Raw genomic sequence first — 15,302 nt, forward strand, 5'->3', positions numbered from 1 at the left:
TACGTTTGATAAGACGCAGTGGTTATCATAATTTCACGACACATGTATTAAGCTGGCACATATGGTTCAGATACAGATGCCTGTATGCGGACTTGCACGACGTTGATGCGGAGATTAGGATAATTATGACACCCGTAAGGAAGAGGCAGCTGACGGCCGTAAGCTGTTGCGTTCTTTCCGCCAAACTACCCGGCCTGGTAGTGCTGTAAAGATGCTGTATAAAAGTGACACGCGGTGACAGGGAAATTATTATACTTAGCAGCCGACCGTACGTTTTGTAGCTTAGGTCTTCTTTCTTGTGCGTTTGTGCTACCCTTATTAATGAGCCATTTCTTGGCTATGTTCTTGACTATGTAACCGCGTTTGTGTGGATGCGTAGACGTGTGCTTTTTGTTGTACTTGTAAAATGCAAATAAAATATTTTCAGGCTTACTCAATCTTTGGTGTCGTGTGCGTTTATTCCAGTCGAGGCCATCGTGCCACCTGGAAACCGCATTCTGTCAGTAGCCCTACACGAAATGCAACAGCTGTAGCGCGGCGGCACAACTCGGGGTAACGGCGGCGTAATAAACGAAAAACCGCTCGGGATGCCCTTAAAAGTCAGTTCAGAGTGTGCCTTAACTCGATATGACTCTGCGCTACATGTATTCTGCTGCGCCTCGATCGTGCTCCCGCCAGTTTGGTTGCTGTGTGGCAAACGTAGCGCCTACATATATATGTAGGCGCTACGTTTGGCACACAGCAACTAAACTGGCGGGAGCACGATCGAGGCGCAGCAGCCAGAAACCCAGTAAAGCCACAGAACACCTGGTAGAACGTGTGCAAAACCCCGTTTCCGGATGGATGGATGGATGGATGATTGTGGCTCAACCCTTTGAATCGGGCGGCGGCGGCGCGCGCCACCTAGCCTTTAATGGTTCTATATGCATGCATACCTATGTATTTACTCCTTTACTTTTGCGTTGATATTGTCCACCAATCAGATAGCCTCCGTTTAGTTATTTCTACCTGTTCAAAGTCTATTCTACTTTCACTGTCTTTAAAACCCAAGGCTTTGAATAGTTCCCCGTTAGATTCAACTGCAGGGTGAAGTTGTTTACAAGCAAGTATCAGGTGTTCCGCCGTTTCCTCCTCCTCTCTACACGCCTCGCACACCAAATCTATCTCCTGGTATCTGGCTCGGTACGTTTTAGTCCTCAGTACACCTGTCCTGGCTTCGAACAACAATGAGCTTCCCTTAGAGTTATCGTAAATATTTTCTTTGGCTATTTCTTGCTTAAACGTCCTGTATGTCTCCAATGCCGGTTTGGTTTGCATCTCTGTACTCCACATACCCCTCTCTGCCTCCTTAACCTTTTTCTTGACAGATGATTCCTTACTTGTTCCCCCGCTACTGCCCAAGTATTTGCTTGTCAATTTTCTAGTTCGCTTCCTCCACCTCGTGTCAACATTCCTCGTGTATAAGTAACTGAAAACCTTCCTAGCCCACCGAATTTCCCCCATTTTTCTCAATCGCTCCTCAAATGCTATCTTGCTACTAGCTTCTCTGCCCTCGAAAGAAGACCATCCCAGATTCCCCTGCACTCCAAGATTTGGTGTCTTGCCATGTGCTCCCAGAGCGAGCCTACCCACACCACGTTGCCTAGTTTCCAACTGTTGCCGGGTCTCTGTTCTAATACGGGTCTCTGGATGGGATGGATGGATGTTATGAGCGTCCCCTTTGGAACGGGGCGGTGGCTTGCGCCACCAAGCTCTCTGTTCCTGTTGTACAGCGCCACCTGTGGTCCCATACTTTAGTTCACGACGCCACCGCTACGCTTATTTCCGTAGCACTGTGGAAGGTACAGTTTCCCTTCTCTAAGTTTGTATAGGTGTTCTGTGCTTATACTATATACTCGTCGCAAATCACTTTCAAGATAGGGCACGCGCGGCCGCGCCATGCATACGCAGCAGCCGCCGGAGTGGAACACCCCCCGCGGTGCCTTGCGCGCCATGTAAGATGGCGCGCTTCATCCCTGCTTTCCTCCCTTGCGCGCGAGAGATCTATAGTCGTCATCCTCGCCTCATCGTCACACGCTTTCACTAACACCCACAGCATACGACACGAAGACACGGTGTTATCGCACTTGGACTAAATACGGAACACAACGGCGGCGACGGCGGCGGAAATGCGCCTGAGGTGTCCATATAATTGCTATCGCAATAATAAATATTCAGTCAGCTTGATCTCTTCATTTCTTTAACGGACGGCACCGGCGTGTGTACCTCAACGGTTGACGAAGAAGTGCGGCGCCGCACGTGCAGCATGAAACATGGAGCGCGGTGTTCTCGCGACGGTGTTTTTTTTTTAATTATTATTCTTTTCCTAAACCGCCCGTCAGCTCGGACGCGCTCCTGCCGCTCTGCTGCTCCTTGCTCTGTACGCCAGTTCCAGGATGAGCGAAAAGTCGTCCGCGTTCCGGCACAAAACTTACGCTAGGCGAAGCGCCCTGACCATACGCATCAGCAAGGGCACGGCCATCGCTCTCTTCTCTGTGCTGTCTCTCTTGGGAGTGTGCGGCACCGCTACAGTGCTGACGCTCGTCGTGCGCGAGTCGGGGGCGGACATGACGGAGGAGACCGCAAGCCCTGCGGCCAACAGAAGCGTGCTTCCCGTGGCTCCGCTTCGAAGAGACGCCGCGCCTCCGCAGTCGGTGCCGGACAAACTGCACGGCCATCCTAAGCACTCTGCTTCGCTGTCGGCTGACGAGATTCAGGGCGTCGTGCAGAAGCACGGGAAGAAAGTTGAGGCAGCAAGAAAGGCAAGTAGCGCGCCCACGTTTCCCGAGAGGAAAGCTCGTACCAAGAGGAGAGTTCGCACAACGCCTGACGGTTTTGCTCCTGCTACTCAGGAGCACAACGCCACCCACGTAGCTGATAAGAAAGCACCGACTATCACCAGTAATGAAGACTACTACGGGGCGAATGGCTTCAATGGGTCCGCAAAGGACGGCGGCGAAACATGGGCGGAAGGTTCGCGTGATATAGAACTACACCAAAAGAGCTCGTCAGGACAAACTTCGAGTTCGTTTCCATCGCAGGAATCTTCGGCAAGCCAGTTCTCGATGGCAGGGCCCACAAGAACGGCGGCTTCCAGAGAGGTGTTTCCAGCTTCATTTAAGACCACGGAACTACAAACAAAGGCGCCGGGGAGCAGCCAGGGCAGCAGCGGAATGCACCTGGTCGGAGAAGCTGATATGTTTGACCTTAACGTGGACGACGAGGCAAAAACGGCAGAACATAAGTCGCGCTCCTCGTCGCGGTTGCTGTTCTGCTTCTACGACGACCGGAGTGCCATCCGCTCTCGGGGCTTCTCGGTGTACGACTTTCCCGTGCAGCTGTGCACGGACGTCGCCTTCTGCTGCGTCGACGTGAACGTTAAGGGTCGGGTGGTGGTCAGCAAGGAACTGAAGTTGTTCCTGGAGGTCGTGGGACACGAGTTTTTACCACCAAGTCACCTGTTCGTGGCCTTGGGCGGCCACCGCGTGCTGGCCCATCACTTGGACGCAGCCCTGGGAAATACCGCACGCTTTGCTACCGAACTCTCCGAAGAGCTGCAGAGTATGGGTGCCGGAGGGCTGGCTGTCTACATTGAGGACGTGGAGCCGCTGAAGCACGCGTTCCGCGTCCACGACCTCCTCATGGCCGTGCGGGGCGTGTCCGTGGCAGTGGTGCTGCCGCGAGACCTGCAGCAGCAAGTGCGCTACTACCGCACCGAAATCTACGCCAACACCAAGGACATGCTGGTCATCTCGCCACCGTCGCAGGGCTACGGCGGTAGACAGCCACGGCCGGCGTTCGCCACCTGTCCGCACCCTCGGCGCAGCGTCCGCGAGGGTTCCTCTCTCGAGTTCATCTACCAGCTCTCGAGAACGTTGCTGTCCTCTGTGGCGGACGACGCCGTCGACTACGCGTTCGGCCGCGCCGCCTCGATGGACGAGCGGACCCCGGTGCCACGTTACCTCATCGGCGTCTCCTTCGGCGGCCTCAAATTTCAACTGAAGAACCGTAGCCGCCATAACGTCGGGTCGCCGGCCACGTTCCTTCGCACCGTGCCGTACCGCGAGATTTGCAGGCAGCGCTGGCACCACTGGCACGACAACGTGAGCGAATGCTTCGTGGCCTGGGATGGCGACCGGGGATGGATGTCCTCGCTGGGGCCTCAAAGCACCGGCTTCACTACGGAGCTGGCCAACGGCTTGGCCGTGTTCGACCTGGACTTTGATGATTACCTCGGCGAATGCGGCAACAAATTCCCTGTACTGAGGGCACTTCGCACCGCGCTGACCGCTCAACGTGCGATAATGACGACGACTTTGAACCAAAGGGGTCTATAGGCTGCCGTTAGCTACGGCTTCTGTTTTATTGTTCGCAACTACAGACCAGACCTTCCGTATATTACAAAAATGTGTTAATAAATGTGTAAAAAATCCCGCTGTCAGTTTTGATTACCCGAGAGCTGTAAATCTGATAAAAAGATAACCAGATTATGATTTTTTTTTATTCGGGATGTAATTTTAATTGCCAAGTCTGCGCGATCTTGATTCTTAAAAATTCGTCGGAATACTCCTGGTAACCGACGTGGCCTGGATTGCATTTGAATTTAGATAAAACCAGCTGTCCCGGCGACGTCTAGGGTATGTCAAACGGGCCGTATTTCATACATTGCGGTATCTTGCGAAAAGCATTGGGCGGCTCCTTCACTTGTAAGTGCCCACATTAGCCTCAGGCTGTAGCGCCATGCATGTTGTACTCTGAGCATTATAGTACATCTAATGCAAACGTTTCGATCGGCGAGGAACATGCAAAGGCGTCTACCATGTTAATCACGTAAACGATTACGTATGTCCTCATCTTGTTCCCTTTTACAGTCAGCACTTTGCCATCTTCCATAAAGCATCTATTGCATTTACCAAAGGTTGGAACCCAACGGCACCTCTTCTTCCCACTCTCGGCACCTCTTCTGCTACTTGGATTCGCCCAAAATGAATGGGACGAAATTAATCGCGGATGAATCAGGCCATAAACTTGTCGATATGAGCTAGGAGGACAAAACACGTAAATAGAAGAGCGTACGTGAGCAATGAGACTTGCAGGAGTAGGACTTCATGACGAGTACCCAAGCGTATGACAAAGGCGATCAAAGTTTTCAACTACAGACATAAGATGCTCACCCAGTTGACATTACCGCCTTTCTCATCTCATCTCCGACACCCCACATATGCATAAGGGTTCAGGAGGCCGCAACACCATTGATAACATCCTTTGCTAACTGCGTCAAGCACAATGCAGTTGTATGCCATGTCACAATAGGTGTATTCCTGGACTTCCGATAACGTGTCTACGGCACAGTTGCCAATGTACTATACACGCTGACTGCGCTGCTGATTCTGCTTACAACTCGTAAGCGCGACTCCCTATATTTTCCTCTATTATAGATGCGATGGATCAGCTATTGCGTCTCCTTCGCGTGGAGCTCATCGCGTGCCATCTGGACAGACTGGCAGCAGCAGAAGCATGGTTCTGTCCGCACCTATGACCCATTACAGTTCCGCAAGCCGCGTAATATTGACAGGCGCGATTGTGCCTGTCTACACAGTTTTCATTTGAGTGTTCAAACACAAAGTGTTTGCAAACTTAGGATTGCTTATATGCCCGGCCGAATACCGATTGATCTGTATAATGTGTATTGCGAACGCTTCCACGACGACTATAACAAACTTGCCTTTACAACGAACAAGTTTAGGGGTCCCCGACGGCTGATTTGCTGTTTTACAACCAACGCGCAAAATATAACGGTGCCACTCTCTGCAGCCGCCACTGAGCTGCGACGTGCATATATAAGGGAGCACCGGTCGACACCATGTATACAGGTTGTTCAATTTTAAGTTGTACGGAATTTTTCAAAAATAGCCTGTTGTAGATTGCATAATTCTAGTTCTTGAGCTGAATTATTCGGAGAGGCAGATATTACTTGCACGATAAATCGAAACACACATTCAGCTAATTAACGAAATATTCTATAATTAACTTCTTAATTAATTATATTACAGCTCATATTGTAATTTACCAATAGTAGCCGTTGAGCTTGCAGGACGTATCCGTGCACTCGAAATGAATTTACAGGATGGCACTAGTTTCGAGATGATATTTCCCAAATTGTGGGACGAGATACTTGGGCGTTCCATTTACTTTTGTGGTTCAGTATATAAAAGAACGTACTGTAAAAAATTAAGTGGAACAACAGTGCATTATTACGGCGGATTTGATGGCGCATATCTCCAAACTGGTATCATTCTGGAAATTCATTCCAAGTGGATACGCCTTGTAAGCTCGTCGGCTACAATTCGTAAACTGCAATATGTGCCATGAAGTAATTAATTGAGAAGTTAATTAGCGAATTTTCGTTAATTAGTTGAATATGTGTTTCGAATTCTCGTGCAAGTAATGTTCAGCTCAAGGACTAAAATTACGATATCTGCAACGGTCTATTTTTTTTTTTAAGTTCCGTAAAACTTAAAATTGATCACCACGTATATCTACGACCAAGAGCACGCGAGAGGGTCCAGACTCTGCAGCAAGTATATCACGACGACGTCATTGTCTGCTCGGAACTGACGGCCGGCGTCACCATCGACGGCATCAGAATTGCACATGAAGCAATGATTGGGCGGTGGTGGGGGGGGGGGGGCGCATTCCGCAGGACCGCTCTTATGTGCGATGCGCGCTTCGGTTTATACACCTTCAGCAGCGATACCTTTACCCACATGGAACAATGCTGCCTGCGAGTCCGGCGCTACACGAAGGCGCTTTTACTTAACCTTCCGGCGAGCGAGACAGTGAAATCAATAAGGTACTCCGATTGGTTTTGGTCGATATGTGCACGAGTCTGCACGTTAACCGGGCGTCATATCCGTTTTCTGTCAATGCCCTTGTCAGCGCATTTGTTTTACGTGCGGTTTCGGTAGCGAATCCATGTTATCTCCCCCCGATGCGTGTATATATATATATATATATATATATATATATATATATATATATATATATATATATATATATATATATATATATATATAATAATTTTTCTTGTTTGGTTTCTTGTTTTCTCAGATTCTTCCTTGTTATAGTATATTGTACCCAAATATTGCATTTGTGATGAACTACTTAATTCTTTTGTTTAGTGAAACCAAAACCTTTGCAATAACACACTTATGATTATATAATCTATTTATATTCTTTGTTCGCAAATACTACCATATTTACTTGCCCTTCCTGTTATAATGCCAAGAGGGATTGACCAGTATGTGAAAATAAATAAATAAATAAATAAATAAATAAATAAATAAATAAATATATCTGTGGCACACACTCCCTTGCCTCAATGGGCCGGGCCGTCTCTGCACTTCGCCTTAATTCAATCGTTTCGCCCGGTTTCCTCGGGGCATGACAGTATAGTAATTAAACGTTATTGATGACTTTTTTTGTTTTGCTGGCAACAATCGCTGCCTATTCTGTGTTGATGATTGCTACTCGATCGCCATTCACTGTACACGACAGCTCTAATGGACGCTATTCAACGCATCTGTAGTGGTATGTCCATAGGTGGGCCGCCAGGCAAAAGTGCCCCAGTTTTCATTAAAAAAGCCGCAGCTTTCTTTACGGCTACTTCACCCGGCCAGTGCGGATGGTTGGTGTTTCTCGTTCGATTGACGGAGACAGCAACATGTGGTCTCATAGGGGGACATAAGCAACAGGAAAAATGTTCAACGGTATTTCGCTATAACTTTGTAGAATATCGTAATTAACATTTTAAATACTCAATTTAGGGCACAAGTAATCGCGAAAGTTTCCCAGAAGCGTGCCCCAAACAGTTCAAGACGACCTTAATGGGACGCCGAGGCATTTTTAGCAGACTTTCGGGACGGAAAATTAAAGTAATGCTAGTCCTGGCTGTATGTATTTCCGCTATGCAGACATGGCTTCCCTATACCCATCGGCTCGACTTTCACAATTATAACATATGTGCCCTAAATTCAGTTACTGTGAGACAAAATTAATTAAATAGTGAATAAGCAAAATCAACTTTTAGATATTTCTTGCTGCTGATGTCTGCAGCAACAGCAGAGGTCTGTATGACACTTTCTTTCTTCTTCCTTCCTTCATTATTTTTCTTTTTATTTTTAAGTGTTCCACAGAAAAAGGAACACGATATGGCTGGAGCGTGTACTTACTCCGTACGTAAGTGTCGACCACCAACGTCGTTTCAATGCTTCATTCTTGTTCTTTGCGTTCATCATGTAGGGGACACTGATCGATTTCATCGACCCGAAGTATTGCGGCGAACAGAACGCTTAATTTGGAACAAATGATGCCATCAACGTGGTACAGCTAGGTAGGGCTCCATAGGAGCGACCGTAAAATATGCAGGCACGAACGCTGGACACAGTCACCGCACGTGCAATGGACATAATTAAGGCACAAAACAAAGCGTGAAGCATCCTTTAAGGCATCTTAATTAAAGGCACCTGGCAGTACACTGTTATGGCGGCTAGCCACATCACCACATCTGTAGCATGGTATAGCTGGCACGTACCCAGTTGTGAGTGAGTGAGTGAATAAGCTTTTGTTGAGTCCAGCAAAACGCGATAAAACGCGCACCCGGCTAATCCCTCGACGGGACTGACGGATCTAGTCTGCCGGCCCGATCGCGGGCGCCGATACCACATGCGCGCGCATGTGTACAATGATGGCTGGTCCACGCCGCACACAGTGTCCACCCCCCCCCGCCCCCCCCAACTCCCACCCCCCCGCTAAAGAAAATTATGGGGTTTAACGTGCAAAAACACCCAGTATATATTACCGGGTGTTTCAGTGAACACTCTCAAACAATATTTTTTTAATTGCCTTTGTGTCCATGAGCTGGTCTACTCGAAGAGGCGGACATTACTTGCACAAGAAATTGAAATCCATAATCGACTAATTAACAAAAAATATTAAATATTAAACATTTACTAAACAAATTAGTAAATGTTTGTTAACTTGGCGATTACGCTTTTCTTTTTTGTGTGTGTGTGTAAGTAATGTACGTCCGCCCCTTTGAGTAGACCAGCTCATGGACCGGAATTTAATTGTGCTGTCTGCCTCAGGCAATTTATAAATAAAAAATGTTGAAAGCATTCGCTGAAACACTCTGTGTTTGATAGAGTCTGTTTATAGGAACCAAAACGAAAGATGTCGAATTTAGCCTCCGGCTATGGCTTCGCGGCAATGTGAAGCCCATTGCCGAAAAGCAGCACCTAAAGGCAAAGCCTTTAATGTTTTACGCTACTGTGCGTGCTTCACGTGTACACACACAAGTGGCGACTGTCACCACTTGTGTGTGTACACGTGAAGCACGCACAGTAGCGTAAAACATTAACGGCTGCAGTGTACATGTAGATGCGTGTAAAAGCGCACGTAACAGAACATGATATATGCTAGAGCTACAATTAACTTAGGATGCGTTTTTCGCAAATAACGGGCCCGGGATTGCGTACACGATTACGGATGCCGGAGGCGAGCACATGCATCAATGAAGCCGCGCAGGAAACAACTCAAGGCTGACCTGCGTCTCAAGGCCAACCACCGTTTGCGAGTCACTTCCGTAAGTGTGGATCGTATACGCGTACGTATGCATTGTGCTGAAGAGAAAAGTAATTAATGCCGATATCTCAGAACGGATTACACTGCTCATATCTTACCACAGCGACACGAGGCGATGACATTGTACGACGACTCAAGTTCTGCTTCGCGTCGAAGGGATCGCAGCTCCAAATCTCCAACTTCGCGCCACACCTCAACGCCGCCGACTGCTGCGCCCGCCGCCAATCGTGGATACCGGAGTGGTTGCCATGGTTGCGTCGTTGCGTAGTTGTGCCTGCGTTACCTGTGTGTATTTTCCCCCGTACGCCTTCGCTGCCTACACCGCTAGGGGGCAATCGCTATTCGCGATCTCCCGGAGATAGCGCGCACTCTTTATTCTATGGCGCGCATGTCGCATGGCTGACCATGGGCTGACGGAGTGTCCGGTGCGCACCGGGACGCTCCAATGCGCCGTTTCATCGAATTTAGCCCCAGGCCGCCTCGGTGCGCGCTGGTGCGATCTGCCGAGTTCGCCATTGATTTGGCTCCGTAGTTTGATGGTTACGTTAGTACGTGTCACTACCCTCGATGCGATCGGGCAGCGCGCTGTGTTTGTCCTATGTTGAGCAGGGCTGAACTGGCACTTAACACCACTAAGGCGTGCCGTTTCTGTGTCCTGCTTTAAATATAAAGGTTTGTTCAATTCAGAAAAGGTGCCTGTTACCACAAACTAAAAGCTGCAGGTGGTGCCAATTATAGTGTGCCGGGCTGCACCCACTGACGGCAAGGTTTAAGGGTGCACTGCACCCCACTGAATCGAGCACGGGGGCGCAAAGTGCACCGCTGGACCTCGGGAAATCGGGGGTTTAGGTGCGATGCACCGTTAATAGGTGCACAAGGTGCAGAGAAACTTGGCTGAATCAAATAAACCTCATTGTTTTGAATACATTATATTGTGATGGGTAAGGTCACAATTCCAAGGCACTCACATATATGCGAGTACTTGTCTTACAATGTTCAAACTTGTATTCTATTTTTGCATGGCACCGATCACGAATTCGTCTGCGCTGATATCATTCTGTATTTAATTATAACGAATACCGGATATAACAATTATGCAGTTTTTGCTATGGACATGCCACTTGATGGCATCAAATTGTGCTGTCTGTATTACCACAGCCGTTCAGCTGGTAACATGTGACTTTCGCCATTTATCTAGCAGCGAAACTGACATGTTGCAGGCATTTGCAGCTACTAAATTGAGCATCGAGTGTCCTGTTCAGCCATCAGTATTGTGATTTACTGAATGACTGCTTGAGCAATCGATGTAAAAGACCTGAAACAGAATTTGTTTTGTGAAAAAAGTAAAGATAAAGAATTTGTATGTTGTTGCAACGCCATTATAGAAAAGATTATAAACAAAACATAAGCATGACCACACAATTTGATGGCATGATTGATGAAGCTGTTGCAAGTTTCTTGGCCTATTGAAGATACGGTGCATGCTTTCTGACATACGTAGATATTGCCCATACTGCTTTTTGAATAGAGCTCTATGACAGAAACTTGCAGTAGTTAACAATTCCAATGTTTACCTGCCTTAAGGTATTGAAAATTTACAAGGCCATGAACCAGAACAGTCTTATACTATAGGTAATTATGCCCAAATGTGTTGAAATACTGCACAACAGAATGTCACACCGTAGATTGATCCACAACATTTTGTTGTTTTCTTCATCAGATACCTGAAAGGAAAAAAAATTGCTGACTGCTCCTAAACTAATGAGAGCAGTGTTAAATTGATGAATATTAGTTCAAAATATAAAATGCCGCATTTAAACCTCATAATGGTAAATGCTTTTCACCAAAAGTGCTATAAGGCCAGTGACTTTTCTTGTGTGTGCGTGTGTGTATGTGTTGGCTGGTCCTGTATGCCCACCAAGATATAGGAGAATGACAAGATTTATTTATTTACCCTTAGGGCCAGGAACCTAGCTGGACCTTATAGATTGGACACACACATAGCATGGAATAATGTGCAAAAATGTAGAAAGCATATAGAAGTCAAACAAAATACGTTGAACATAACTAGTGTCAATACCAAAATAAAGGTTAACCGTGTAGTACACTCTTCATCAACCATGGAAAAGCAAGTGTTAATGATGAGGTCATCTTGTAAGCGGAGGTATTACGTAAGTGTCCACCTAGTGGATATGTCCAAGTTCTGATTGGCAGAGCTGGGGCACATGTCAGAATGCGACAGGTGCCCCCAGCCAAACAGCACGTCAGCAGCAGAAAATATGTACATGTATACTAGGTGGACACTTACAGTATACCCCCCCTCCCCCACTATTCAGGAACCCTTAAAGGAACCTGTCAGGCCTCAAAACTATCTGACCATAACCCTAAAAATACAATGCATAGTTCTTGCAAAAACTGGCATTTGTCAAATCAGAAGCGTGATTTCCTCGAATATGTTCATTGCACAAGTGTTAAATCATGCAATCTGTTTTATTGGAAACACATCCTTTAAGAAATTGATGGCAGAACACAGTAAAGAGAACTTGAATATGACACTAGTTGCACAACAAATCACAATATGTATCAGTTCAGTAATTTTCAATTATTTTAGGTCTTGAGTTGCAATTCTTTGTCATTCAGGAAGGTGTTCGCCACTTTTGTCCCTGTATACATGCAGTTAACTACTGCCAGTATCATTCAAAGACCGAATGCAATAAAATTTTGAATTGTGTAAAATGCATAGATTCAGATAGTGAAAACATAGAGCAGCTTGCATGCAAGACTTTGTTTGAAATATAAATGAATGCATCGAGAAAAGCTTGAAAATGTAGATGCTTTTGATACTGAGACTGAAAAACATGCCCCCATTAGTGCTTCTTGGAAGTAACACATGACCTAGAATACACAGCTCTCGGTATGGCTTCCCAGATTAGGCGCCGCCCACAGCTGCCCGTGGCATGCCGAAACATTTTGGAGGCTATGTGCAGAAAGTTACACCATATCTGCTAACCACCAAGAGCGTAAGTTGACTGCCAAGGGGCTATTTAAAGGCTACTTATATAGCACTTATATTAATTGGTCAATTTAGACAATCACCAACCCTGCAGTTTTGCCATGGTTGCTTCAGCTGTATATACTACTAATCTATAACTAATTTAGCCAAAGTAAAATTTCATTGCAGTCGGCCTTTAACTCTTTTCACGTGCTTGCTGATTTAGAATTGTGTCATGCAATGTTGTGAGGTACGATGAGGGCTGTATAAAGTGAACTAGATGCCTTTCTATAGTCAACTGTAGCTTTAATGCATTCTTTTTTTTGGCATATTAAGATGAGAGCTTCACACAAGTCGAAATACATTGAAATACAGGCAGAAAGCGGACAGAATCAGTACCAGGTGAGGCAAAGGCAGATGTTTGCTGTAATCAAAACAAAAACATACCAAAATTAAAAAAAGAAATTGAAGGACTAGTCCCAGTACCAGATATCCTTTCCTAGAATCTGCCACACTGACACACCTGTGTGCATGGTGGCCCCTTTCTACGCATCTAAACATGCCCACTGTTGGAGGGATGCCAGGATCCTGCTGGGTCGGCTGAAACAAGTGCACGGCAGTCTGATAGAAACACTACCCTTAGCCTATATACACTGGCAACCAAATGTTGCGATAGAAAATAATGGAATGAGAGCTCATTTCAAGGATGTATTCCCTGGGACACGACAGTCGTGCCAATCATCTGGAAGAGCTTTCCACATGCAGGGACTCCTTGCAAGTATGTTTATGAACATAAAGAAATAAAGAAGCTTGCCGTCAGAAGTGCATCATTGCCAGCGGACCTCACCAGTTGTTTGCAAAAGGCCCTTTCATGTTTCTATAGAAGAGATCACAAAATTAGAGTTAACATGAGACAGCACTTGAACTACACCTATGAAATATTGATCAGATTTAACCACTCAGTTTCATACAATAATCACATGTGAAGCTAGGTTTCTGGAACAGACTAGTACATGTTATGGAAAAAAAGTTGCAGATTAAAATTGCAATTACTTTTTAAAATATATACTTGATTATAGTGACCAATTATTGCCCAACAGAGGTAATTGAGGAATTATTGAAATGTATTCGATTACTTTCCTCCAAACCTTTTTAACAATGTATAAATACAGTAAATAGAACAAGCAGGCCTGGCTCGTTGAGTGCATTCTTTGCAGCTCATGTATTGTTCACCTTCACTAACAAATGCTTTTCAATATTATTGGTGGTCACCTTCCCTCATTTTCTAGTGAACATATCAGGAGCAATATATATATATATATATATATATATATATATATATATATATATATATATATATATATATATATATATATATATATATATATATATATATATATAGATAGATAGATATAGACTTGCTAGATATAGAAACTTGAAACCGTGTTATATAACAATATGACTGAGGTAAGCATACTTAAAGGTGTAAGTGTCGAAGACATGGCCTCGAGGAAGACAAGTCCACTTGTTGAAACGTTGGCTCCTGCTGCTTTCACCTTGTTCTTGTTTTGCTCATTGCACTTCTTTCAGATTTCGATGAAAAGTGCAAATTTGATAGCTGCATGGGCCTCAATTAAATATTTCTAACACTCTTTTTAAGACATTTCAGCACATTCTGCTGACAATCACATCTGCATTATATTTATTTTAGTTGCTATTCACTTTTTAAAGGTGAGGGTCTCCTGAGAATTACTTTGAGGTTTCTTTCTGCGGTTAGGACAACCGAAAAATTTCTTGTTCAAGTGCATTTAACCCTTTCAGTGTCAAGTTTTCAGAGGTAACGCAATCTCAGTATCAGGTCTTCTTCACAGATATTATAAAGTGAACACAACGGTTTATTTTTGGTTGTGCAGGAATGAAAAAACGACACAGATAATGACTGAAAATGCTTTCTTGGTGTGGTCCTCACTATCCTATCTGTTAAAATGAACATCAGAAGGAAAATGGCAGGGCAGAAATGCAGAAACATACCAATACATCAGTGACATTGAAAGGGTTAAGGGAATTTAGACATGGGTTACAGGAAAGGCATTTTTGTTATTTACTCTAGCCACCTGAAAATTTCAGCAAATATTCAGTCTTGTGTACTGATTACAAATACACAAGTAGCTTTTTTCTAAGTCACTCCTATAAAAAGTTACAAAATCTGGCATTTTAATGTTTGTATCCATTTTAGACAATATTATGAAATTCTAAAGTTGCAACATTGCAGGCATGATTGTTTCTTGGTGACTTCTACAATATTTAAAAATCTTGTCATATCCTAAAACACTATACCATTGTGGTTCTTCACTCTAAGGCTCTATAGAATTCAGGCAAAAAAAAAAAAAGAATTTAATGAGTAGTAGAGATACAATGCTACTCCCAAAATTTGCAGCTAGCAAAAAAGAATAGTGCAAAAATATCATTATGAGCTATAAGACCATGTAGCTTTCTTCTGAAGCAGCAATGAAGGATCGTTTTTGACAGGTAAGCAAGCAGGAAAGATGCTCTTTCAAACAGGACCAAGATTGCCTGGCCCTTATAAAAGGTTGTGGAATGGCAAACGGAACAAAATTGGTCATTTTCA

At 45.2% G+C, this 15,302-nt stretch overlaps 1 protein-coding gene across 1 annotated transcript in view; it reads right to left on the minus strand.

The window, feature by feature from the left end:
• LOC142572290 (carbonyl reductase [NADPH] 1-like) overlaps positions 1-9,931 on the minus strand; it is a 34,210-nt gene extending 24,279 nt beyond the window's left edge. Inside the window, exon 1 of the mRNA XM_075681281.1 lies at positions 9,780-9,931. Coding sequence (XP_075537396.1) covers positions 9,780-9,803 — 24 coding nt within the window. The 5' untranslated portion in view covers positions 9,804-9,931. The remainder of the gene's footprint in view (positions 1-9,779) is intronic.
• Between the last annotated feature and the right edge of the window lie 5,371 nt (positions 9,932-15,302).

This window comes from Dermacentor variabilis, chromosome 2, assembly GCF_050947875.1.
Source record: "Dermacentor variabilis isolate Ectoservices chromosome 2, ASM5094787v1, whole genome shotgun sequence".
Lineage (NCBI taxonomy): Eukaryota > Metazoa > Arthropoda > Arachnida > Ixodida > Ixodidae > Dermacentor > Dermacentor variabilis.